Source organism: Trypanosoma brucei, chromosome 3 (assembly GCF_000002445.2).
Source record: "Trypanosoma brucei brucei TREU927 chromosome 3, complete sequence".
NCBI classification, from domain to species: domain Eukaryota; phylum Euglenozoa; class Kinetoplastea; order Trypanosomatida; family Trypanosomatidae; genus Trypanosoma; species Trypanosoma brucei.
In genome coordinates this window covers 1,127,156-1,152,465 of record NC_007276.1, presented here as the reverse complement: position 1 = coordinate 1,152,465, position 25,310 = coordinate 1,127,156, and the positions used below count along the sequence as shown (strand labels likewise).

Genomic DNA, 25,310 nt, shown 5'->3' with positions numbered 1-25,310 from the left:
GCTTCCCTTTACCTCTCTATGGATTCCTTTTCTAACACTCTTATTACTCATTTTTCTTCTTTACCTGACAAATGTTTCCACACAAAGAGTAAAATAGAGCTACTACTTGCGCACTTCCACTCAGAACAAACCGACCCGCAGTCCCTGCAGTTATGGTTTACCTTGTCGATGACCTTGCGCGAGTACGCATGCTGATGGCAGGAGTTTATGCTGGTCTTGTTGTATCATCGACTTACGGATTCTCTGTTTTTGCGGCACATCTGCGGGAGAAATATCGTCTTTCACAGAGTGACATTACAACTATCAGTACCGTTGGCAATTGCATCGGTTACTGCAGTTTTATTGGTGGTGCCCTGTTCGATTACGCTGGTCCGATGGTGGTCCTGCCAATTGCTGGTTTCCTTGGATTCTTGGGCTTCCTGCTTTTTGGCCTCACCTTCGATGGAAAGATAGCGAACCCCAGCGTCGGTCTCTTCTCCACTTTTAACGCTATTCTTTATCTGGGGACGCCGTGGTTGGATGTTTCGACGATTATGCCACTGATGCTGCAGTTTCCACTTGACAGGGGTTATGTTGTGCTCGTGTCCAAGACAATCAGTGGTCTCGGTACCGGGGTGCTAATGGCTTACTTCAACGGGTGGTTTAAGGATACCACATCCGATGACTTGAGCAATAACAACTACTCGGGTTTCGCGTACTTTGTTGCCATACAGTTGGTGGTCGTGTCACTCATTGCTCTCAGCGTAACTCGCATGCCCATGTACTTTCCTTGTGCGTGGCGGAAGCAACGGCTAAGTGAAGAGGAGTGGACGAAGCGACAGCAGACACTTCAGTTATACATGAACCAGCCTGCGCCTCCCAGAAGGATGAAGATAGCTGTGGGACTCGTCCTCAGCCTGCTGTTGTTTCTCACCACACAATCACTCATTGGTGGATATGTAAAGCTTCCTCCGGCTGCCTATTTGGCCTTTTCGATTATTGCAGTGCTCATGATGGCATCATTTTGTGTCGTTGCGTTGCCGTTTCAATGGCTTGGACGATATACTCCAGTGCGCCCTACGGATATGGACACAATTGGAGAGGCACTGGAGGATGTTGTGACCGAATCAGCGGTGGCTACAACGAAGAACGAGGTGAAGCCATTGCCGCAGTACAGTGGGTCCTTCTGGCAGCACTTGCTTACCGTGGATCTTTGGTGCATGTGGCTTACATGCTTTGGTATGTGGGGTACTGGAACTGTCATGCAGATGAACGCTGCCCAAATTTATGAGAGCAAAAGTTACGGTGAGAAGAAAAGCTCCACTCTAACACTGTATATCACCATGATGTCTGTTGGCAGTGCTGTTGGTCGCATGTCTATGGGATATCTGGATATGGTGCTGACACGGCGGCAGCGAGAGGGGCTTAAAACGTTTCCCACAACAATTGCGCTCCCATTTTGCCCTCTGATGTTGTGCATCGCCTTCCTGCTCTTCGCGTTGCTTCCCGCTAACGCGCTGATCCTTCCTTTCTTCCTTGGGGCTTTGGGTAACGGAGCAGGTTGGGGAAGTGGTGTGCTTGCGTTTCGTATAATGTATTCACAGGATTTGGGAAAGCACTATAACTTCGGCTTTTCCTCCGGAATTGTGTCAACGATAGCGCTCAACCTCTTCATGTTCGGTGGTATGTACGATGCTGAGGCTGAGAAGCTTGGTACGAAACCCGAGTGTAAGCAACCTTCGTGTGTCAAAAACCAGATGCTCATACTGATGGGTGTCAATGTTGTGGCAGCGGTCGGTGCAGCGATTGTCCACTTCAGATTTTCGCGTTTCATTAATGCTGAGCAGAACAGGTGTAATGAGCCAGCTGATGAGATGAGTGGTGTCGCTGCTCCTGTTACAGAGGATTCAGAAAAAGAAAATTAAGGAGGTGACCACGGTGACATTACGGGAGTGCAGTAGGGTTATATTTTATGCTTGGTTTCTTTTATAATCAAAACTTCGTTGTACCGTTATTTTTTTTTCATTATTTTTTTAATGGCGGCTTCATTATCATGAGTAGTGTTGCCATCTGTCGTTTTTTATGATGTTGTTTTTTTTTCTTTTAACAAATTCACGAAATATATATTTCCTACAACGGTCCTACCTTTACTTCATTCTTTTCTGCACGACAGTTTAGAAACGCTATTTGAATGGTTTTCCGTGGTCAGTTTCCCAGTCTCTGCGAAACCTTTGTTTTTTCCGTCACGAAGCCGTTGCAACACGGCAGTGATACATATCAGTGCTTCCCTTTACCTCTCTATGGATTCCTTTTCTAACACTCTTATTACTCATTTTTCTTCTTTACCTGACAAATGTTTCCACACAAAGAGTAAAATAGAGCTACTACTTGCGCACTTCCACTCAGAACAAACCGACCCGCAGTCCCTGCAGTTATGGTTTACCTTGTCGATGACCTTGCCCGTATGCGGATGCTGATGTCAGGCATGTATGCGGAGTTGGGTGTCTCAAAGGCATACTGCTTTTCGATTTTCACGCCATTCCTGAAGAAAAAACTCAATTTAACACAAACTGAAGTTACAACTATCAGTACCGTTGGCAATTGCATTATGTATTTCAGTTTTCCCAGCGGCGCCCTGTTCGATTACGCTGGTCCGATGGTGGTCCTGCCAATTGCTGGTTTCCTTGGATTCTTGGGCTTCCTGCTTTTTGGTCTCACCTTCGACAGAAAGATAGCGAGTCCAGGCGTTGGCCTTTTGTCTTTTTTTAATGCCCTTGTATACTGTGCATTTCCTATCTTGGATGTAAGTTCTGTTATGCCACTGATGCTGCAGTTTCCACTTGACAGGGGTTACATTGTGCTCGTGTCCAAGACAATTGGTGGTCTCGGTACCGGAGTGCTAATGGCTTACTTCAACGGGTGGTTTAAGGATACCACATCCGATGATGTGGAAAAAAACAACTACTCGGGTTTCGCGTACTTTGTTGCCATACAGTTGGTGGTCGTGTCACTCATTGCCTTCGTTCTCATTCGGCTTCCCATGTACTTTCCTTGTGCGTGGCGGAAGCAACGGCTAAGTGAAGAGGAGTGGACGAAGCGACAGCAGACACTTCAGTTATACATGAACCAGCCTGCGCCTCCCAGAAGGATGAAGACAGCTGTGGGACTCGTCCTCAGCCTGCTGTTGTTTCTCACCACACAATCACTCATTGGTGGATATGTAAAGCTTCCTCCGGCTGCCTATTTGGCCTTTTCGATTATTGCAGTGCTCATGATGGCATCATTTTGTGTCGTTGCGTTGCCGTTTCAATGGCTTGGACGATATACTCCAGTGCGCCCTACGGATATGGACACAATTGGAGAGGCACTGGAGGATGTTGTGACCGAATCAGCGGTAGCTACAACGAAGAACGAGGTGAAGCCATTGCCGCAGTACAGCGGGTCCTTCTGGCAGCACTTGCTTACCGTGGATCTTTGGTGCATGTGGCTTACATGCTTCGGCGTGTGGGGTACTGCGGTCGTCATGCAGATGAACGCTGCACAAATTTATGAGAGCAAAAGTTACGGTGAGAAGAAAAGCTCCACTCTAACACTGTATATCACCATGATATCTGTTGGCAGTGCTGTTGGTCGCATGTCTATGGGATATCTGGATATGGTGCTGACACGGCGGCAGCGAGAGGGGCTTAAAACGTTTCCCACAACAATTGCGCTCCCATTTTGCCCTCTGATGTTGTGCATCGCCTTCCTGCTCTTCGCGTTGCTTCCCGCTAACGCGCTGATCCTTCCTTTCTTCCTTGGGTCGCTGGGTAACGGAGCAGGTTGGGGAAGTGTTGTGCTTGCGTTTCGTATAATGTATTCACAGGATTTGGGAAAGCACTATAACTTCGGCTTTTCCTCCGGAATTGTGTCAACGATAGCGCTCAACCTCTTCATGTTCGGTGGTATGTACGATGCTGAGGCTGAGAAGCTTGGTACGAAACCCGAGTGTAAAAACCCTTCGTGTGTCAAAAACCAGATGCTCATACTGATGGGTGTCAATATTGTGGCAGTAATCGCTGCAGCGATTGTCCACTTCAGATTTTCGCGTTTCATTAATGCTGAGCAGAACAGGTGTAATGAGCCAGCTGATGAGATGAGTGGTGTCGCTGCTCCTGTTACAGAGGATGCGGGGCAGCCAAATGAAGGGGGCTCACACAGTGGCGGAGCAGCGCAGCAGTAGGGTTGTTTTACAGCTGTTGCCGTACCTGAACTCTAAATTGAAAATATGCATTTGCCTCTATCTCATAAATCTTGTTACGTTGAATTTATCCTTGATGTGACTACTAATCAATATAATAATTGCTCCTCACTCCCACATTGTGTTGCTTCTTGCAAGCAAGAGGGTGTGCCATTTGATCACTCTTAGTGGTTGATGGGCGGATTTTGTTTTACCTTAGAGTGTTTTGTTCGTGTGAGCAGGTAGCCACGTTTCGCTCTTCCACCTTGTGGTAAAAATAAAACGCTATTTGAATGATTTTACGTGGTCAGTTTCCCAGTCTCTGCGAAACCTTTGTTTTTTCCGTCACGAAGCCGTTGCAACACGGCAGTGATACATATCAGTGCTTCCCTTTACCTCTCTATGGATTCCTTTTCTAACACTCTTATTACTCATTTTTCTTCTTTACCTGACAAATGTTTCCACACAAAGAGTAAAATAGAGCTACTACTTGCGCACTTCCACTCAGAACAAACCGACCCGCAGTCCCTGCAGTTATGGTTTACCTTGTCGATGACCTTGCGCGAGTACGCATGCTGATGGCAGGAGTTTATGCTGGTCTTGTTGTATCATCGACTTACGGATTCTCCGTTTTTGCGACACATCTGCGGGAGACGTAACGTTTCGGGTGAACAAAATGTTTTGTGTCGTTGATCTCTTGTATTGTAAGTTGCTGTTTTGTTAATTGAGTCTGTGTTACGGTTCTCGTTTTCATCAATTATGCTGGTGTGTAGTATGTTTATTTGGCCTTAGTTTTTTTATTAATGATCTGTTTATAATCCTTTTTACATGTACTTTTTTTTTCTTTGCGTAGCTTATACATATGTATATATTTTTTTCCTTTTATTCTGTGTTTTGTTGTATAAATTTCGAAATCTTGTTGTGGATATATTGCTGATATTGTTGTTGTGTAAAGGTAGTGGGAATGAATATATAATGTTTTTTAAATACGTTTTGAATGGTTGTCGTGTGCTGTCTGGTTGCAGTCTCTCGCTGTTTATTCCATTTTTCGTATTTCCTGCTCATTGGCGTTCCCACTGCTCCGTTTTTTTTTTGTGTTTGTGTGTGTGTTTGGAAAAGCTGCTGTTGACACTTGAGGTGTGGAATTTATAGGTTAGTGGGATGGCCTTTTGAGGCTCTTGAGTCCTCCGCTGGAACTGCTTATGCTCAAAAATTGTTTATTAATGTCCCTTAACCTTAAAGGGGCGTGGGGTGTGAGGATTCTGGAAGGTCTAAGGAATAAAATGATGGTAAGCAGCTGATATGTGATTAAAAAGAGGGAAATAACAAAGAGAAAAGGGTACGTAAACTTGTAAATGGCAATTTTATTCGAGCATCGTACATTCTGTAATTCTCGATCTTCCTGCTCTTACTTTGGCAAGTGAGGGAGGATGCATTGTGTCATGTTTTGAAGTGTGCCACTCTGGCTGGGAACGGCTATTTCGTTTCTTTTTTTTTTTCGTAGTCATGCCGGCTTTACTGCCTCTTGCTTCTTCGGTGAACGTTAATGAGTGGCGTGTTCCAAATGCATTACCTCAGTATTGTATTGTGGATCCACGAACTGTTTCCTCCCTCATTTTATCCACAAGGTGGTGCCAAGGCTGCTTCTTTATTTTCATGTTATGTTTTGCCGTGTGTGTTTTAGTTGGTGGAAAAATGACGTGAATCGGCTGCCTGCCCACTTTTCTGATGCACTTCACCTACCGGATGCGTTTATATCCGCGCTATTTGTTGCTTACACGGTGCTAATATTTAGTGATTCGCGTGATTTGCTGTCACTGTTATGGTTCTTAAACCCGGATGTGGGGGTGGACCTCGCAGTGACGTTGCTTTTGCAACTTATAATTAGATACGACATTGTGTTTCTGATGGAAAGGTAATGGGTTCACCTTTGGAGCTACTAATGGTAAGGATATAAAAACGGCTTGTATAATTAATTTGGTTTAACATGTAATACATGCATAAATAACCATATGTTTGTATATCGTCGTTTTGGTACTGTTTTTTTTTTTTGGTTCCATGTTCTGACTTTGTCTATCTAATTTCGCCTCTGGGCCGTCTCTTGATGCACTTGTTACCTGTGCATTGCTGCATGTAACCACAGGACTGTCCGTTACTGGCGTGAATGCATCCCAGTTCTCCTTCCTTTTGCTTTAATGTCTGCACCCCTTTCTTTTTCTTTGTGTCTACATATTCGTGTGCGTACATGGGAGAAAGAAGGCTGCGAATGTGTGGCATCGGTTGCGTAATTCATGCGCAGCACGTAAGAGATGATGACTACCACGTGAAACTATGCAAAAAGGGCAATGTGTCACGCACTTCCCTCTTCGAGGCGGTACGTCGACGTGGACACGACGCCTGGTCAGTGCTGAAGAGACATGTTAATGCACATGTATTTGTGGAGGCTGCCAGTGGCGTACTTCGACTGCGTGGTGGTAGCGAGCCAGTGGTGCAGCCTTTACTATTAGGAAGTGAGTCCCTCGTAACCGAATGCAACGGTGGTGATCAGTCAACTTGCCCGTCATTTCTTCAATGGAACGGGGAGGTGTTCGGCGGCAGCATACAGCTGGCACCGTGTGGTTCGGATACCGCTGCCATTGGCAACCGCTTGTTTCAGCTTGAGCGTGAATGCAGCGCGATCTCCCAGGACTGCACATTCGGTGACAACCATGTACGTGCAGACAACTTAAGTGTAGCGCAGGCTGCATTCGCAGAATTGTGTGTGAGTTTCCTGGAAACGGAAGTGAAAGGACCCTTCGCCTTTGTCTACTACGCTCATTTGCTGCACCTTTTCATGTTTGGTCGAGACCCACTGGGGAGGCGATCACTTCTGACGCATGCAGCGACGGCCGCGTCGGCAGAATGCGGATCGGTGGTGGAATTTGTTATATCTTCCGTTGCTGTGGAACACGATGGCCACTGCGCGGCAGGAAGCGGACTGTCGGGGCTAAGGAAGCGGTGCAAGTACGAATGCAATGATACCCACAATGAAAACGGTGTTTTGGGAACCGACGGGGATAATACACCTACAGCGGACGGTTGCTCTTCCTTGCGGTTCGGCTGTTGGAAGGAGCTCCCAAACACGGGCTTATTCACTCTCAGTGCGGCAGCGGTCTCGAATGTTGGATCGTCGTTGGCGCATTACCCATGGAAATTGAGTCACTGTGCCCACCCTTTGGTGCGTCCACCATGCGGTGTACAAGCGCAGTTGCTGAACAGAAGGGAGGAAGAATACCCGCACACGCTGAGGTACCTTTTGAACAAAGGCAGGATATCCCACCACGCCGTGATGCAGGAATTGACAGCGTTCGGCATGTGGGCTGCATCAAGCTATTTGTCGGCCCTATGGGAGGCAGTTTCAGTGCGTGTACGCGCCGATCACTGTGGTGGTGATACGGCCACGCCCATTGGTGTTTTGTTCTCAGGGGGCATCGATAGCACTATATTGGCCGCTATCGCCCACTATGTCTTGCCGACAGCGACGCCTATAGAACTAATCAACGTGGCCTTCGGAGATGCCCCGGAACTGACACCGGATAGGCTTGCAACGTTTAACGCAGTTGAGCAACTTCTTCAGCTTCCGGCAGTTGAACCCAACGATAAGGCTAACGGAACGGTTGGGGCGGCAACGCAGGCGCAGAGGGAGTGGAGGTTAGTACTGATTGACGTGCCTGTTGGTAGCGATGATGCGCATATACGACGACTCATATTTCCCAAAGACACCGATATTGACATCAGTATCGGTACCGCGCTATGGCACGCTGCACGGGGTCGGGGTCGCATGCAACGCATCACGCAAGACAGCCAGGTTGCGGAGCAACTTGCCGCAAGAAAGGCGTATCAATTGCGGCACAAGCTATATCGACTATCAGAAGGGGGGGCTAACTCTGACGCCAACACAGATATGGAGTCTGGTCACGAAGTCGGTGGCAAATTTGCGAAGTTTTCCCCTTTAATCGATGTCATGATAGAAGAGTTGGAGGCGTCTGGTGGGGAATGCGCAACTGCTCCCGTTCTCTTGTCGACACTAGGGAAAGAGTACGCCGCTGCGCTCCGCCCCACGCTGTCGCAGTACGGCTACAAGAAACTTGGACAGTACTTGAATGACGCATCACTTGCTGGTTTGGTTGCGTTCGCGAAAGGAAACGAAGCACCGTCGAAGGCTATAAGGCTTGTTCGGGATGAGGACGTGGCGCGGGTACAGCGCACGCGGCCTGCTAAATGGCTGCAAATCACCGAGGAAGATTCACCGCTCGGTTACTGCGTCGAAGAATACGAATGTGAAGCTCGTGTCCTGTTGCTCGGGATGGGTGCTGACGAAACCCTCGGTGGTTATACGCGGCACCGTCGAGCTTTTGAGCGCCGTGGTATTCGCGGCCTTGTTGGAGAACTTGATCACGACTTTTCACGGCTATGGGAACGCAATCTCGGCAGGGACGACCGGGTGGTGAGTGACAGTGGTAGGGAGGGTCGATATCCTTATCTGGATGAGGGAGTACTTGCCGTGCTTGGTGCAGTGGTGGCGGGGGCGCACCAGCATCTTGTCTCTAGCGACCACCACACGCCATCTGATGAAACTGGTGTCACTTCAGCAGGGGCGGTGGATGATTCGGTGCTGGAACTGGCCGTGTCGTCGGTCTGTAGCTTTACAGGGGCTGGTGGCACACCCGGTGTAGGAGACAAGAAAATTTTGCGGCGCTGTGCCGCGCTATTGGGACTTGGCGACGTTGTACGGCTGCAAAAGCGTGCGATACAGTTCGGCTCACGCATTGCGAAGCAATGCTGCAGCTCTCCCTGATTTGTTCGCTTAAAATTGTAAGATGCAAGCGTAGCAAGAAGAGAAAATTTTCTCCCACCCACGCCCAGCCGTTGTTTATTGGTTGTTTAAATATCACTTCGTGTTTTCCATTTTGTGAAACTGGTATCGGTTTACAGCAGGATATCCTCTTTCTTTTCCCCTCTACCGTTTTCCCCGCTTAATTATCCGATGTTTTGCCCGCTTGGACTCTGGCTGCAGGTGCGACAGACTGTTGCACGCGTATTGGTGGGCTTGCACTCTCGTTGGGGCGTTATTAATGTTTTCGAGCTATGCAGGTTGCTGCTTAGCCACGTGCACGACTGGTTTCCTGGTGCCGCGTGGCTTGTTGCGCAGCAGAGGCGGCGGCAGCGCTGCTGCCTTTGCCGGTTCGTCGCCTTCAGCCCCTCTTATTTGTTCGAAATGTGCCTTCATTGAGCACAACACGTGTCCTAAGAAGTGGCGGAATCCAGAGAAGGTGGAGGTGAGTCGACGCCATGGCGGTGTGAAGCTTGGCTCGGAGGCGGTTCGCATCAGGGAGCAGGCCGCGGTAGAGCAACAGCTTGTTGACGCAGACAAATTCACCAACTGGAACATAGTATGGGGTTTCGCAGCTGCTGCAGCCCTACTTCTTGTAGCGCTTAATATTTTGTTGGAGGCGGTGGAGCCGGTCCCTTCACCTGAGTACACACCGTACGTCCCCGGTGCCACCACCATCACCGCACCGGCCGAACGCCTAAAGAACGAGAAGTTTTGCTCATCGGTCGGCAGTGGTTGATATCCGTCGGTGCGAACTTTGTTTGCCGGGTGTAGTGAACGTGAGACAGTGCAGCAACTCCCTGGTGGACTGATTCCAATTCTCTTTTCCGTGTGTGAGGTGACTGTGTGAGTTTTCAAAGCGCTGACGACCGTCGGTGCCAGCGGTGTGCCTTTACGTCGACCCTGAGCATTTCACGGTTGGGTTCAACCATTGCCATGCTCTTGTGCACTGTTTTTTCCCCAAGCGTCCACTTGTTTTTTTTTCCCTCTCATGACTTTCTTTTTTTTCTTTTGCTATTCGCTACATCGCATACATGGAAAGAAAATAAAAGAAGGCGTAAGAGGGTGAGAAGGGATTGTGCTCGTTTGTGGGCGCTAGGAAGACGTTTTGTTTTTTTCTTTGTCCTTCCCTAACTCCCATTTAGGGTTGGCTGTGTAACTACCGCGTGGTTTGAACAACGCCTGTGCAGCATTTAAGTTATCAGATAGATAAATTTAAAAAAAACAAAGAGGGGGCGAATACACGACGAAAAGCAAAAGTGGAAACTCACAAGCGATGCAGACGCCATTGACTGATGAGGAGCGTAAAGCAAAGGAAGCTCGCCTGCGTGAGCTGCGCTCCGAACTGGAAGGGAGGGGTCACCCTTCAACTGCTTCAGCAGGAGCCCAACAACATGAACAGCAGGAAGACGTTCCCGGGTATGATGAGGGCTCCGAGTGTAGCAATGATTCTGACGAAGACTTTTTTACGGGAGCTGAAAATGCGGCTGGAGTGTGTATGTTTGCTGAACCGATGGAGGAGCCATTGGGCCACACATTAGAAACTAGTCCATGCGTGAGACGGGGCATAGTGGGAGATTTCGAGTTGTTGCGTTTGGCCAAGATGGGGGACCTTGTTTCCTTCAGGGAGTTTGCTGCTCTTACCTCCGCCGATCCCACCACTTTCAGGGACAACCACGGAAGGAACGCGATGCATTACGCTGCGGACAGTGGAAATATTGCATTGCTTCAGCACCTCATTGATAGCAATGTTCCCTTCACAACGGACGAAAAGAAAATGACCCCAGTGGACATTGCGACACTGAATCAGTACAATGACGTCGTGAAGCTTTTGGCTGAGACGTTTCCCCAGGCAGCGGATCTTGTTAAAAGCTATGAAGAGGTACTTGAGTTGTTTGCCGTCCCGCCACCTCGGTTCACGATGACAAAGCCAGCCCCACCTATTGAGGAAAACTCCAGGCCGCGAGCATTTTGGAAAGCGGAGCGTACCGCCTCAGCCACGGCTAGTGCTGATATTACCGTCTCTCAGCTGACGGATGCCCACCACAGTTTGATCCTCCGCGGGTTGAGTGGGTTGGAGCTTGCGCAGGAGGGGCATGGTTTCCATAGTTGGCTTCCCCCTGCTGAGCCAGCAGTTACTGCAGCTGTTCTCCCGCGTGCAAAAGTAGTTGGCGCCTTACGGAAGCCGAATAACGGTGACGGAAAAGAGGAGGACATTTCTGGTTTGGTCATGGCTGTGCCTTTAGGTGGTTCCGTCGCACTCAAGAGTGGTGGTGCTCGTATTGAGAACCCCTTTTTGATAACGCAGTTGGCGCTTCACCCGGCTCTGAGAGGCGCCAACCGTACGCCGCTGCTTCTGGAGGAGATGCACAAACTTCTGCTGAGCAGTGGGGCAACAACTGCCGTATTCCGCAGTTACCTTCAGCTCCCCATTCCGGCCGTTGGTTTGGTGAAGTGGTCGAGAAGGTCTATAGCACCCGGCCACGTCTTCAAGAGGCGGTATGCTACGGAAGTTTTTCCCGACTTTTTCCAGTACGATGACGTACTCCGTGCAGATATTATCACTAAAAATGCACTTACTAAATCTTTTTGTGATAATGCCGGTCGTTGTGCCAGATGGGAACTCGTTGATCGTAAGAACACCGAGCAGTTACACCATCTGCACAGCTTTATCACCTCTCAGGCGGAAACTTTGTTTGATGTGGCTTACCTCACCCAGTCCGTAGATGACCTCCTCACGTCCATTGTGGGGGAAGGTTTGTCTTCGTTTGTACACAGACCGTCAACAGGCGGTGGGATTACAGATGTTGTCGTATTGCGGCTGCGCCCAGGAGGAGCGGGGAAAGGCGAGTCTCAAGAATTGAACCCGCTGGCCGCTGTTTGTGTGTACGCCATGTTCAGCTCCCTCAAAGGGCCTGCGAAGGCGGAGGAAGTGCTGGCGCTCGCCTATAGTCTAAAGGCCGAAACCGTTTTCATCCCGAATATGTTTGGGTTTCTGGACAGTGATCTCAGCAAAGCAATGTTCGAGGAACTGCTGCATCTCCGCGAGTATTTGTATATGCCGCGAGCCGTCACAGATGCCGCTGTGCGGGCAACGGCGATGTCGAAGGTAGCTATTCCATGCTTCTTCATTTAGTATTCAGCACCCTTCCCTCCCCACGCATGCATTCTTTTATATCTTTTTTTATTTTTAATTCGCGATTTATTTTCGACCATGCGAGTGTGGCCTGCTGGGCGACTGGGTATGATTAGTGGGGTGTGTTGTTTTCCTCTGTTAGGAATAGCGGGTGGGTGAACTTGCGCACGCATACACACACGTATGTATATATATATATATATATATATATATATATGGCGGAGTGGCAGTGCGCAAAGGGAACGAAGATAGGGGAGATGGAGAAAAGGGAGGAGGAAACAGAGTGAAGAGGAAAGAATGAGAGGCCAGCGGCATAACTCATCGGAAATCCGTGGCTACAGTCAATACGTGATCTCGTTTCCTCCATCCCTCTCCCTTTTATTGAGGGGGTAGGCTCTATGCTTGTGTGTAGGCTGCGCGTGCTGACTCTTTTCAGAGAAGGGATTAACAGCGTTCCTTGGCGTTGTGTGTGAATGAGAGGGTGAAAAAGAAAAGAAGGCCAAATAAAAAATTATTTGCCTCCTCCTGAGTGACGTTACCACCTAAAGCATGTCGTCCCACGGGCGTTTGGAGTAAAACGTAACGCACACGTATCCCCAATGGGAGGTGCCACAGCACACCAGCACACATGAAAGGAAGGACATGAGTATGTAGGTGCAGCTCCGTACTTTATATATATATATATATATTTGTGTCGCAGCGGCTTTAGCACGCGTGGTCATTTTATTTTCGTTGTCGTTGTTCTTTATTGTTCTTCTGTGTTGATGTACGATTTACCGTCGCGTGTAGATGTGGAAGGGGTAGTTATGCGCCACGGTAATCGCTGACTGAGCGTACAATACTGTGTGGTAAGAGGATGGATTGGAAAGAGAGAAAAAGGGGAAAAAATTAGGTAAAGAAAACGGGGCTTAGGGGCGAATAAGGTGGGGTAAAACGAAAGGGAAGGGCGCTGCATACTAAGGCACATAGACGACTCAATTTTTGTACTAACGGCAGTTTGTCCAGCTATTTTTTTTTTGAGAATACCCCATTACGGTTCCGCTGTGTCGCGTTCCAGACACACTTTCATTTCTAGTCACCCTTTGTGGTTGGCGCTCTCTCGTTCTGTGTGTCGTCCACTTGAATTTATTCCTTTTATTCAATGTTTCCATACTTCTGTCACACACTCTCTTTTTTGTTTTTTTTTCATTTTTTATTTTTTGCCACCCCACAATGACATGAAGAGGTGCACCATGACCTTTAGCACGCTTGTGCGAAGGAGGGCCTTCTTGCCCCTGATCACACCGCACAACATCTGTTCGTGGGCCTTCGTAGGGAACCGTAGTTACGCTTTGTTACGCACCTTGTCCCCCCACACGTGTCCTGCAGCTGTGAGCTGTTCCACTCGAAGCCCATCCATCAGGCGCTCTCATCTGCCACTCGTGACGGCACCGATGACCGATTGCCTCCTTCACGGGCGCCGGCAGTTATTTACTGCAGGTGAAACAGTGGAAGAAGTGGGCACGGACAACGGTGGTTGTGGACTCCCAGAAGCGGAGGCGCTGTTGCGGGAAAGGTTTGGCCCGCAGGCCAAACTTGTGCTCCGGCGTTGCCAGCGGCGCCACTCGAGGAATTCAACCAAGGCAGCTCCACACGGTGAGGAAGAAGAAGAGGTTGTAGAAGACGACGAACCCGTAGGAGGGGGTGCTTCATTTGATTCAGAAGAACAATCAAAGCAAGAGCAGCAACTGTGTGGTGTCACGGAATACCGAGCATCCGCTACGTGTCGTTTGCTAGGCTTCCCCTTAGAGCTAGCGGTGGCGAGCGGAGGCGAGGCAAAGGAAGTTTTGCACGCGGTGCTGAATGATGCGTTAGAAAGCGACGTAGTTTTTATTCACCCACAGCAAAGGGCCTCCGCTTCATCGCATGGGTGCCGCGGTACGGGACGTAACCGCGGATATCAAAAAAGAGGTAGCTATCGTAAAGGCAAGGAAGAGCCGACGCTATCGCCACGTCAATTGGAGCTTAAAGCAATCATCGATGAACTGAGAGAGTTGTGTGTTCACTTTAGCCGAGTGCTTAAGTTTTCTATTAAGTCCCCGCGGAACTCCTCTGGGAAGCAAGGGCAAGAATCAGAACAAGGGGCAGATTTGAGGTGGCGGTGCCGTGCCTATGAGCGTGATGAATGGGGCATGACGCCCTCCCTTTCCTTCAGCGCAGAGGCCCGTGGTCAATCCGCAAACGACTCGTTGGTGCGTTGCCTGGCGATGCTGCGTGATCGCTACCGTGCGGAATTGGAGTCACCTTCTGTTCAGTTGGAAAGCGTCCGTGAGGTTGAGGTCCTCGTACGGCCTTGGGAGAAAATTGTGGAAAGCCATTGTTTCGAGGAATGCACTGAGGGTTCGTTGGAAAAAGAAAAAGGTGACTCCCAGAGGCATGACCAGGAAACTCCGTCGCCATCATCACCATCACCGGTCACGTGCCACGGGGAGGGAGCTGAGCCAACAGAGCCCATTCCCGTAGAGGAACAGTACCGTGTGCTTCGGGCGGCAACATTTACTGCTGCCGTTACCGTGGAGGACGCACGGGGAAACATAAGCGTTCACCAGGTGAAGCGGCAGGCCACACCATTAGTTGCCTATCAAAACGCATCGTTGCAGGCACTACGGGCTGAGTTAACTTTCTCGCCCGATGCAAACATCGCCACTCAGCTTCTCCCATCCTCGCCGCTCCTCGTTCGGATGCGCTGGCAGTTTGATGCGATGGTGCAGCACCTCTCCCGGGAATATGGAAAGAAAACGGAGGATATTGCTTTGGTGCGTGTTGAGGGTGATGGTGCTGGCGATGACAAGGAACGGGATATTTCTACCGCGCCGAAGGACGGTGACGGTGATCAGGGCGTGCCACACGGAAAGCATCGATACTTCTTTACCGCTTCCTTCACGTCAGATGGGTGTGTTGTTTGGCAGCAAAGCGGTCCTGGTCGTTATCGCCTCGAGTTTGACTGCTATGTGCAGGCGCTTACGTACCTTCTTGACCAGTACCCCGAGGTGGGTCGCGTTTACTTCGATCCACGAGGCGGGGGTGTTTTCTTCCCAACTACGCAACTTCTAAGCCTCGCTGTTCAAAAACATGACAATTACAACGTGGCTACCAACCACCGTGGGAAATGGAATGCCTATGCACTCCTGGGAACCCTAACCTCGCAGCTCATTGGAAGTTTTTACCAGACAACTTATCACACTGACCGTGCCACGGGCGAAGCCACAGCAGTGCTTACAGTTGATGATGGTTTGCGTTCGAATCAGCTTCTAATTGAGCGGCGCGCAAGGAAGAGGGGTGAGGCGTGGCGCAATGCTTGCCTTGACGCACTGAGGGAAAATTTCCCCAATCAGTACCGTGATGCACTGTTGTTGCACCCAGATATTGATCTTTCTGGAGATACAATGGCTCGTGGAAGCAAATTTCGGGCTCTTCCCCGTGAAAAGCGAGTGGAGCATATGGGAAACATTTTTTCGCTTGTTTCTGCCTTTGCCGAGGAAGATTTGGGGTGGCACAACTTGAGGGTGAGGTTACGCAACGCATCAGGTGACTTGGGTCTTCCCCAGTGGGTTGCGGAGATGGAGGCGCAGGTGGAGGGTGAAGAGCAGCGGCGTGTCGTCGCCGTGTCACCTCCGTATCCGCAGGTTAAACATGCCCGACGTGTCCTCGTTTATTCGCTCGCAAAAAGGTACTTTCCAAAGGAACTTGAGGCGTACGCGAAGCTGAACCGTGGCGACGCAGTGAATCCCGACCAGGATGCACAAAACGTGTACAACTCTGTGTTTCGAGTTGGGTCGGAATCGTTCGTCCACCAGGTTATGCTGCTGTTGGAGGAACAAGCGCCAAGCATGGCCCCTTTCACATGGAGTTTGGAGCAGCAGGAATCGGATGGCGCTGAAGAGGAGGCGGGGAACGATGGAAGTGTCGAGTACCTGCTGCGACCATTCCGTGCCCGCTTTCGTGCCGCTGTATGTGGCCAGAAAGGTGACTTGCTTGTCAGCGAACGTATTGGTGAGGAGGGCGAGAGCGCTGCATGTGTGCTGTGTAGTGCGCTGAGGGCGGCCACGAACCGACTAGCTGGCGACAAGGGTGAACAGTTGTGGACAGAATATGAGTGCCACGCCCCCCCACCCATAACCAATTCGCGTGAACTTTCGCTCTACATGTTCAACACCTTCTTTGGTGTGTCTACCGGCACTGCTACTGCCATTGAGGACGATGGAGCATCACCTTCCACGGTGGAGCAACAGGTGGTTGATATTGATGCAAGGGAGCTTGGAGGGTATTGGTTCGTGACTCTTTCCTTCTCGAGGGCGGGGGGTTTGGCGGTTGCGCGGGCAGTCGCCACGTCAAAGCGCGAGGGGGTGCGTGACGTGCTGCTTCTCGCATGTCGGCAGAGCTTCCCAAGAGCACTGACGTATCTTTCAGCACACTCCAAGGAGATTCATTCCTTTGCTGAAGAAATACTTACGGCACCAGTGGTGGAAGTGTTGCCAGCAGCCGTTTTGCGAGACCTCCAGCGTCAACTTGAGCGAGCAGAGTCGGCAGGTCCTCCTCGGCCTTACACACTTTTGCGACGGTGTGTTACTCGGGAGTTTCGCAATGAGCGCTGGCTGCGTGTCGAGCAACAGCCGAGCAACGGTGGTGGATTTCAGTGCCGCATTTACTTACAGAGGCATAGGAGGGAAACAAGGAAGGGCGAGGTGCAATTGGTGGGGTTTGGTGCGGCACTTACGAGGGCGCAAGCCCTCCACATCGCCTCTTTACGTGCTCTGGAAAATTTGTTTGAACAGGATCTTGCGGACGCCATTGCACGCTCACCAACCTATACTGACCTACCGCCACTTGAATAGATAACACACAGAAAAGTGTAGAAAGGGGGCAAAGCGCAAATTTGGTGGGAATCGGTTTCTATATGTGTGTGCGTGTGTGTGTTCGACAGGGTAGCGCACATTTACGCGTCACGCATCTGTTGCGAGGAGTCACGGCGGTGAAGGGGGTTGGTTCGCCAGACGGATGTGTATGTTGGCTTGTTCACCTTCTGCATGGATTGTTCATTTCCCCGTCCGCATCTGAAGGCAAATTTCGCGTCTCTTTTTTTTATCCCCCACTCCTTCCCTTCCCTCCCCCACCACACCGCCACCAGAGAGGACATCCGTGAGCAAAAGAAACATCGATGTTCCCTGATGTTGTTGATGGGGTCAGTGGTGGTACCAGTGAAATGGAGAGAGCGCATAAGGCAGAGGCAATTGTGCGAACCCTCTTCTTGGAAGGGGTAAAGTACTACTTACGGCGCATGCCGTCGGTACCGATCGCCGCAAATATTTCGCTTTTGTACCACGCTCACAGATTGTGCAACGTGTTGCGCCAACTGCGGCATGTTTGTTTTTCTTTTTTGGTGCGTACTGGCCCCATTGAGCCGCCGCTATTTTCGATTCGGGTAACCTCCTCCTGCTTGTCGCTGTATCTCCACGTGACCAAACGCTGCGTAATTAATGTGGTTCCGCTGCTTCCCCGAGTTTTCAGGCGAATGTCGGGTCGGTGATGAAATGGGAAACGAAAGGTGGGTAGTGGTTGGGATTACAGGCGGCGGACAGTGTTCTTATGGGCAACACGGAGTCCCTTCGTTTTCCCAGTTTCTCTCAGTGCAGTGGACGAAGAATAGTTCGCGCCTTTGAGGTTGAGAGAAACAAAGAAGCACATTGGGAAATAATGTTGTGGGTCGTTAGGAGTTGGAATGGGAACTTTTAAACGATGCGCGTTCGCAGAGAGCCCTCGGAGATGAGTCAGGTTGGTAGAGTTTAAAGACGCCCAATGGGCACTCTAATGTCCTAAATTGTCACCTCTTTGCTTTCGCTTTTTTTTTCTTTTTCTCCCCCCCCCCCGTCGTTTGTAGTTTCAAGTGTTACGTATCCCCCTACATCACAAGATTAGGGCTGTTGAGTGGGTGCTGAAGAGGAGTTCGGATAGGAAAAGTAGGGGGAGAGACAAGGAAAAGGATTTGGGGAGAAGGCACGTGCGTTCGCTCTTGTGGTTCTGACCTCCGCCGCATCGCTGCCCCAAATCCTTTTTATTATACCACTTTCGATATGGACGACATCAGGTTCCCCTCATGGGTCAGCCACTCTCCTGCATTCGCCTTTGCTCGTGTGCTTGGCTACCAACTGCGTCGACAACCGCTAGACACCCCCGCAACGGATAATTCGCCACAGGCGCTTGCGCTCGGTAGCGGAGGTCCGAGGTGGGGCGACGCGCCGCTCGCCGTCTCCGGGAGGGAGGAATTGTTGGGCCCGTGCATGCAAGAGGGCTATTCGGGTGCGGATGTGCTGTTCGGGAGAAGTCGTACAGACCCATGGTTGGCCTCTTTGTCAAGTGTAAGTATGCCCCAGCATCTGCACGGTGGTGCCATGCCAACCACACATGCCCTCTCGGTTGTCAACAGTGGTTACATGTTGCTTCACCCACGAGTAACGCAGCTATTCGAGATGTCACAAGCGAAGGATTTGATTGCGGGACAGGGTCGTATTTCTGGGAAGAATGCTCCAGTGCTAATCGCGCTTGTGGCTCTAGCGGTCGAGTGCCGCTCACTCCCATTTGATCGCACAAAATCGTTCTATCTGGAGTGCGTTTCTTTGTACACCTCACTTATGCAACAGCTCAACGCAACAACTTTTTCATTGGGGGTTGACATTCGGGGGTTTGTCTCTTCACTTGTTGCATGTGGCATCCACCTTCGGCATGCAAGCAGTGGCAGCGGAGGGTTGGAAAGGGAGAAGGCGGGTTGTCCCACGTCTACTTATGCTGGCAAGGATGTTGGTGATGGTAGTGTCGAGTTGAGTAGGGAAGGTTTAGTGGGTTTTGGGGCGCATGTCGTCGATCCACTCCTCGTTCAATGCATTCCCTCAAATGCAGACGAGTGCGTAGACAACTCCATTGCACTCGGTGCGCTTGAGGGAATCGCCATCGCTGGAGAAGCCGGCAACGTGGATCTCGGCACGGAGCTCATAGAGCACCTGCACAACCTAACGGATACGCTCGTTACATCCTCACATCGAAGGGATCCTCCATACAAGGAGCTTTTGTGTTACCTTGTGGAAGCACTATCATCGGTTCATGGTGTCTGCTATACCAAATTGCGCTATTGGTGTCTAACGCTGTTACGGCCGGAATATATACTCAGGGGCCTCCAGCGAAGGGAGGGCATCCAGGCGCGATTAGTGGCAGCTACGCTGAGGCTTCTAATGGGGTGGCTGAAGGAAACTGCGATGTCAATTTCCTGTCCGGGCGACAGTGCAGCACGTAGTGGGGGAAATGGGGATGGGGGAACTACTTCCTGCTGTTCAATATCTAATTTTGTTGACCGAAGGGAGGTTGTCGAAGCCGAAACGCTCATTGAAGGCGTCTGGGCGGTTCTTCAGGATTCTGAGGACAAATGGGGCAAGGTTCAAAATCGTAGTTTTGTATTGTATGGGACCAGCCTGCGTGCTGTAGTGGTGAGCTTGCTCCAAGCGGAGCTGGAGCGTATTCGGTGCTACGCCATAGTCAACAGCACTTGCCAACACAACGCGCACAGCGGACAACAACACGAGCGTGGTAACGGCTCAGGTGATGCGGGGTATGTGCCCTCCATGGAGGAAGACGCCCTTCGCCTCGGGGTGATTGGCAACATCGTTAAGTTTCTTCTCCTACCCAAGAGTGCTTTCGCCGCGATTGGTACGGCTGGGCCGGTGGTGTCGCTTCACCAAGATATTGCGGAGCACAGTGCAAAAGTTCTGGCGTTCGTCGCATCCACCGATGGCAGAGCGCTGTCGACAAGTACACATCCCTTCTCGGTCTTAGGGGCCAAAATGAGGAGAATACAATTTTCCAACAAATTTTACGGTGGTGTTGAACAAGTAACACATGAACTCATTCGTTGCATTTTAAGGGCGGGAAATCTGGGAATTGCCACATCATCCAATGTGGAGACGAGAAGCCGAACCGCCGCGCTCTGCTTGCAGGGACTGTGTGCCACAAATGCTTACATACGCGCCCTTGTCAGCACAGAGGTCAACGATGCTGTAACGCGAAATGACGGGTTGCAGCAGTTGGGGGACGGTGCTGATGAAGCAGGGAGTAACGTTGAGGGACGTTTGGATCAAGGTCCCGTCGACGTATCGCTGCGCTTTTCTGTGTGCTTTGAGATGATGAACCGTGTTCTCTTGTCGAGGCACCATTCGTTGTGCAATCCGTTGCCTTACGAGAGTCTACGTCGGTACACCCAGCTGCTGTTTGATACGGTGGAGGACACTCTGCGAGCCCACACTCGGTGTATCGAATTGTCGCATACAAATAAACAGTTTCCAGGCAACGAACTACAGGTCACGGCGGACGCTTTTTGGCACCTTACTCGGCGTTGCCATGATCGTGTCCTTGCGATGGTCCGTGAGGCGCTTCGAGATTTACCCCACAATGCTTCGGGCGATGCCGGCGATGAATGGAACAAATCGCCTCTTGTTGAGGCGATCAACAACGAGGGAAAGGTACTGCGTCTCCTACTACACTCGGTCCTCCGATGCATGATCAACTGTTTGTGGCCAGGCTCCGGGATTATTTACGACACTAACATTGACGGTGGGAAGGAAACGCAGAACGGTCACCATATGCGTTCCGATATGAGCGAGGTGGCCCTTGCGACGCTTTCGCTGTTCCTGCAACCGTTGTGTCTGCTCTGCCAGCTTCTCACACTTTTGCCTGAAAAAGACGTACAGTGTCTCAAGAGTTACCGTGATAACGTGCAGAGGTTCAAGCAGTTGGAAAGTACAGACTCTTTCATGCACCACAGTGGCATTCAGCCTAATAGCATGAGTCTTCCACTCTATGATGACAGCGACGCCGCCCAGCTGCGCTCCTATTGGCTGATGCTTACGTATTATGGCTTTACTTCCAAGGTGATGCTCCTAACGCAAGCTGAGGGAAAAGGTGCGGAGGGATCATCAGATGTTAAGCAACCCCGTGGGGGTGAGTACGTGTTGTCTTGGAACCAAACGAAGTGCGTGCGCCTCCTTGCCTCTTTATCACCACAGCTTTTGCGCATGCGATCCACCGATTACCAACAGGTCATGAGTGATATTGAACTTTTGGAACGTCATTTGCGCAACTACAGCACTGACAGCCACGCCATAAAGCCTTACAGAAAGGGGTTGCTGCAATACCTGGAAGACTGCTGCCCTGGTGTATCGTCGGTGGGGCGCCGATTGCCGTTTTCTGAACTTTTTCTTTTTCATGCGCTGGCAACCCTCGAAATCCTCCGAGCTTCCTGCGGCTTCATCTCAACTATTGCACAGTACCACCGGTTCGAAATTTGTGAGTTCGACGCTAGTGCAGATTTCCGGGCAGCAACGTCGTGCCTAACGGCTGCTGCAACAAATCGGTATCTCTCAGCGTTGAAAGCCACGTCTCCCGACACGGCCGCGAAACGGATCGAGGCGGACGTACCACAACTCGTCTTATTATATGGTTTCGCCGTTCAATCAGTAAGGCGCTCCGCCAAAGAAATACTAAGTAAAATTATATCAGCCTTCCCGTCGTTTGTGGGGACTTGCCAGGCTCTTCCACTTCTGTGGGACGTCATCGGCGTGCTTGAAAAGGGAAGTGCAGCAGAGGTGGAGCTTTACTGCCAATCAAAGCAAATGTTGGAGCCCCCCGCCGTCGCTGCGGATCCGGAATCCCCGGAACGACGAAAACAGTTGAGTGATGCCGTCTCTTTTGCAGTGCATTGGGCCCAGCTAGCAGAGCAAGGCTCCCCCATCGCCTTGCGGGAACATGCCGAGCGTTTCATCGTTGAACAGCCGACGTACGGCACGGTCGAGCCCGGCATCGGGTTAAGCCTGGCCCTTCGTGCACACAACGCTGGGGGTTTATCGGCAACGTCGAAGCCGATGTGTGAGCGAAGCCTCATAAGGAGGAGTAACGCAAAGGGCCACGTTAGGGCACTCTTTCGGGTAGCAACCCATGGTGGTGCTGATCAGTTGCTGCTTCAGCACCTGCAGGAAGCGGGAGAGGACCTTGTGAAGACCTTCGGTTTGAGTAAACAACTAAGGGAGCAGCAGTTCGTGACGTTGACGAACGCTCTGTCTGGTGAAATAGGTGTGGATGATTTTAGTCGTGGTTGCCAAGGTGGGGAAGCGGAGGACACGGTTCACCGGGGTTCCTGGACGTCCACATGTACCCCACCTAGTGGTCAGACCTTGTCAGATAAGCTGCATGAAAGTGACACACTAGCTTGCTCCGCGGTTGTGCTCCTGACGAGCGCGCGGCTTGGTACATCAATGCATATAAGCCTTCTGCGGTGCATCGTGCAGTACCCCATCCGTTCGTTTTCAAGCGACGCCCTGGCCAAGGCCATCAGTTGCTGGAGGTGGATCTTATTTGAGAGACCGGGGCTCTTTGCAGCCCCACTGCTAGCAGAAGTTGTAGAGGGATTTGTGTGGACAATTACCCATCGTGTTGGACTGTTTGACGGCTCCCGACCGAGAGGCCTTGACGAAGTGGAGTCAGGCAGGAAACCACAGTTAAGGAGGGATGCGGCCATTTACTCACATGATTATGCCACGAACTCTCCACATAAGCTTCTCGCCGAGTTTTTAATTGCGTGCTATGTCGATGAGGGCGGGCCAGTATCATTTGTCCCGCCCGTTCTCCACCTTTTAAAGCAACTCGCCTTGAGGATTGTGAAAACTCCGTCCAGGCTCTCCACAAAAGATGCGTCCTTCTCGGAAATGACGCGCTGCGTCCTGATGATAGGTCTCATTTGCCGTAATTTACAAGCTGCAAACGAGTGCCGTGCGCGCGAGGGTTTGCCGGCCCTAACCCCCGCCTTCTTCGTCGGAGCCCTGCGCCAAGGCTTTTATCGCTGTTTGATGCACTGGTTTCAAAAGACGCCGCCTTCTTGGTACTTCTCGCGGGACCGCACGGCCGCGGAGAAGGAACTAGCGGCCTTGCGAAAACTTATGGAAATGTTGGACAGGGACATGAAAGCATTGTCACGTTCTAGCGATGGGTTTCTGGACTTTGCCTCACCAGAAAAGTCAGCTGATTCCACCCTTGTCAACCTGACGCTTGTGGGAAGTGTCGCGCAGCGCAGGATAGGTGAAGACATTGCGGGTGGAACTTTCACGGACATTGAAAGCCTGATTGCCGCTGAGCGGGAACGGCTAATGAGCCTCATCCGACTCCTGCAACTCCTGGTCAAACACGAGCACCATCGACTCCTCGTTTGGCTCCATCCTTCCGATTCCCTCTCAACGCCGTCCCGCGACTATTTTGACGCCATTTCCAGTGGCGAATGGTTATCGCACTGCACGGCGGCGTCAGAAAGCGACCCCGCAGTACTGGTTGCGTTGGTGGCGCGGTTTCCCAACAGACATGTGGTGGGTTGGGCTGCGCAAATCGTCTCTGAGAATCCAGAGCTCTACTGCAATATACCTGGAGCAGTGGATCTCTATTTGAACAGCGTAACGCTGGTCAACGGGTATCCTGCGCTCCACCTCTTCAGGAACGGTGGTCTTGTGCAGTCCCTCCGCCATCTGCACGCGCGGTATGCGACTCGGTACCCGCAGGTCTCCGCGTACGCCCTTCGCAGCCTTTTGTGTAAAAAGTGCGACTCGCTTACGTTTTACCTCCCTCAAATACTTCAGATACTTTCAGAGGACCCAATCGGGGCCGTGCCGTCTTTCTTGAAGAAAATGTGCAAAAGGAGCCAAACGTTTGAGCACCAGCTCCTTTGGTCCCTACAAGCGGAAGGGGGTGGAGATAGCGAGCACGCACGGAAGTGCTCCCAGCTCGCGTCGGAGATCCGGCACTCCTTCAATGCCTCAAGGAAAGCTTTCCATGACGGTGAGTTCAATTTCATTGACCGAATTATTTCCTTGTCTGGAGAAATGATGCCTATCGAGAGGCCGCTTCGAAAGGGAAGGCTCCGCCTTCGGTTGCGCGATAAGGAATTCCACGACTCTATCGGTGGACAGCACTTATATTTGCCCACAGATCCCAACTGGAGAATCGTCGCCCTTCGCCCTGACACCGCTGGTGCAATGCAGAGCGCGGCAAAGTGCCCCATCATGGTGGAGTTTCACTGCGTTCCGCAGAATAGTCGGGACGGGGAAAATGCACAAGGAGAGGCGACCGGCTCGGATAAAGAAGCGGTAACGTCAAAGCTCTGCATTTTCAAGATGGGGGATGATTGCAGGCAGGATCAACTTGCATTGCAACTGATAGGGCTCTTCCGCCGTGTGTTTGACTCCATCCAGCTACCATCCTTTCTTTATCCGTACAAGGTGGTTGCCACCGGGAGGGATTGTGGTGTTATCGAGTGTGTTCCCCGGGCAATGAGTCGTGATCAGATTGGGAAACTGGTGGAAGGTAACCTCTCGGAGTACTTTGTACAGACCTACGGCTACCCAGAATCCGTAAGATTCCATCGCGCTCGGGAGTGTTTTATCCGAAGCATGGCCTCATATGCCACCGCTTCTTTCGTCCTCAACATAAAGGACCGTCACAACGGCAATATTCTTATCGACTCCTATGGCCACTTGGTGCACATAGACTTCGGGTTTTTGTTTGACCTTTCACCGGGAGGCGACATCAACTTCGAGTCGTCCCCGTTCAAGTTAACCCTGGAAATGGCGCAGCTCATGGGGTACCCGGTGAATGAAGGGAAAGGGAAGCAACCAAGCCCCTCCCTCGCAAAAGCTCTAGTGGATCTGGAGAGCTACAATCTATTTGTGGACCTGACGATTCGTTGCTTCCTCGCTGTTCGACAATACGCCCACGAGATTTGTGTGCTTGTTGAACTGATGCTCAGCAGTGGTCTTCCTTGCTTTAAGCCCAAAAAGACAATTCACGATCTGTCCTGGCGCCTCGCGATGCATAAGAGTGAAGCGTGGGCAGCAGACTTCATGCGGAAGCGGATCGCAGAATCCAGGGAGAACGTTCGAACGGTTCTCTACGACCGCTACCAGAACTACGCCGAGGGTATTGAAATGTAGGGGTCCAAAGGCACTGCAGAGGAGTTGCGAATTCAATATGGACTGGGACTGGCA

General features: G+C 51.0%; 7 protein-coding genes across 7 annotated transcripts, besides 4 other annotated features; all 7 read left to right on the top strand.

The window, feature by feature from the left end:
* Positions 1-9,173: part of a sequence feature (sequence corresponds to BAC RPCI93-26J7) that runs on past the window's edge.
* On the top strand, positions 189-1,904 carry Tb927.3.4080 (hypothetical protein, conserved; the record flags this gene model as incomplete). The annotated part of the gene is made up of 1 exon (XM_838907.1): positions 189-1,904. The coding sequence occupies one exon, from the start codon at positions 189-191 to the stop codon at positions 1,902-1,904; it is 1,716 nt and encodes a 571-aa protein (XP_844000.1).
* Positions 2,444-4,201, top strand: Tb927.3.4070 (hypothetical protein, conserved; the record flags this gene model as incomplete). The annotated part of the gene is made up of 1 exon (XM_838906.1): positions 2,444-4,201. One exon carries the CDS (start codon positions 2,444-2,446, stop codon positions 4,199-4,201), a length of 1,758 nt encoding a protein of 585 aa, XP_843999.1.
* Positions 6,465-9,035, top strand: Tb927.3.4060 (hypothetical protein, conserved; the record flags this gene model as incomplete). The annotated part of the gene is made up of 1 exon (XM_838905.1): positions 6,465-9,035. The coding sequence occupies one exon, from the start codon at positions 6,465-6,467 to the stop codon at positions 9,033-9,035; it is 2,571 nt and encodes an 856-aa protein (XP_843998.1).
* Positions 9,174-25,310: part of a sequence feature (sequence corresponds to BAC RPCI93-28C22) that runs on past the window's edge.
* Tb927.3.4050 (hypothetical protein, conserved) lies at positions 9,313-9,810 on the top strand (the record flags this gene model as incomplete). The annotated part of the gene is made up of 1 exon (XM_838904.1): positions 9,313-9,810. The coding sequence occupies one exon, from the start codon at positions 9,313-9,315 to the stop codon at positions 9,808-9,810; it is 498 nt and encodes a 165-aa protein (XP_843997.1).
* Positions 10,348-12,207, top strand: Tb927.3.4040 (hypothetical protein, conserved; the record flags this gene model as incomplete). The annotated part of the gene is made up of 1 exon (XM_838903.1): positions 10,348-12,207. One exon carries the CDS (start codon positions 10,348-10,350, stop codon positions 12,205-12,207), a length of 1,860 nt encoding a protein of 619 aa, XP_843996.1.
* Positions 12,390-12,424: a microsatellite.
* Positions 12,876-12,898: a sequence feature (AT_rich).
* Positions 13,425-17,081, top strand: Tb927.3.4030 (hypothetical protein, conserved; the record flags this gene model as incomplete). The annotated part of the gene is made up of 1 exon (XM_838902.1): positions 13,425-17,081. One exon carries the CDS (start codon positions 13,425-13,427, stop codon positions 17,079-17,081), a length of 3,657 nt encoding a protein of 1,218 aa, XP_843995.1.
* On the top strand, positions 18,318-25,256 carry Tb927.3.4020 (phosphatidylinositol 4-kinase alpha, putative; the record flags this gene model as incomplete). The annotated part of the gene is made up of 1 exon (XM_838901.1): positions 18,318-25,256. The coding sequence occupies one exon, from the start codon at positions 18,318-18,320 to the stop codon at positions 25,254-25,256; it is 6,939 nt and encodes a 2,312-aa protein (XP_843994.1).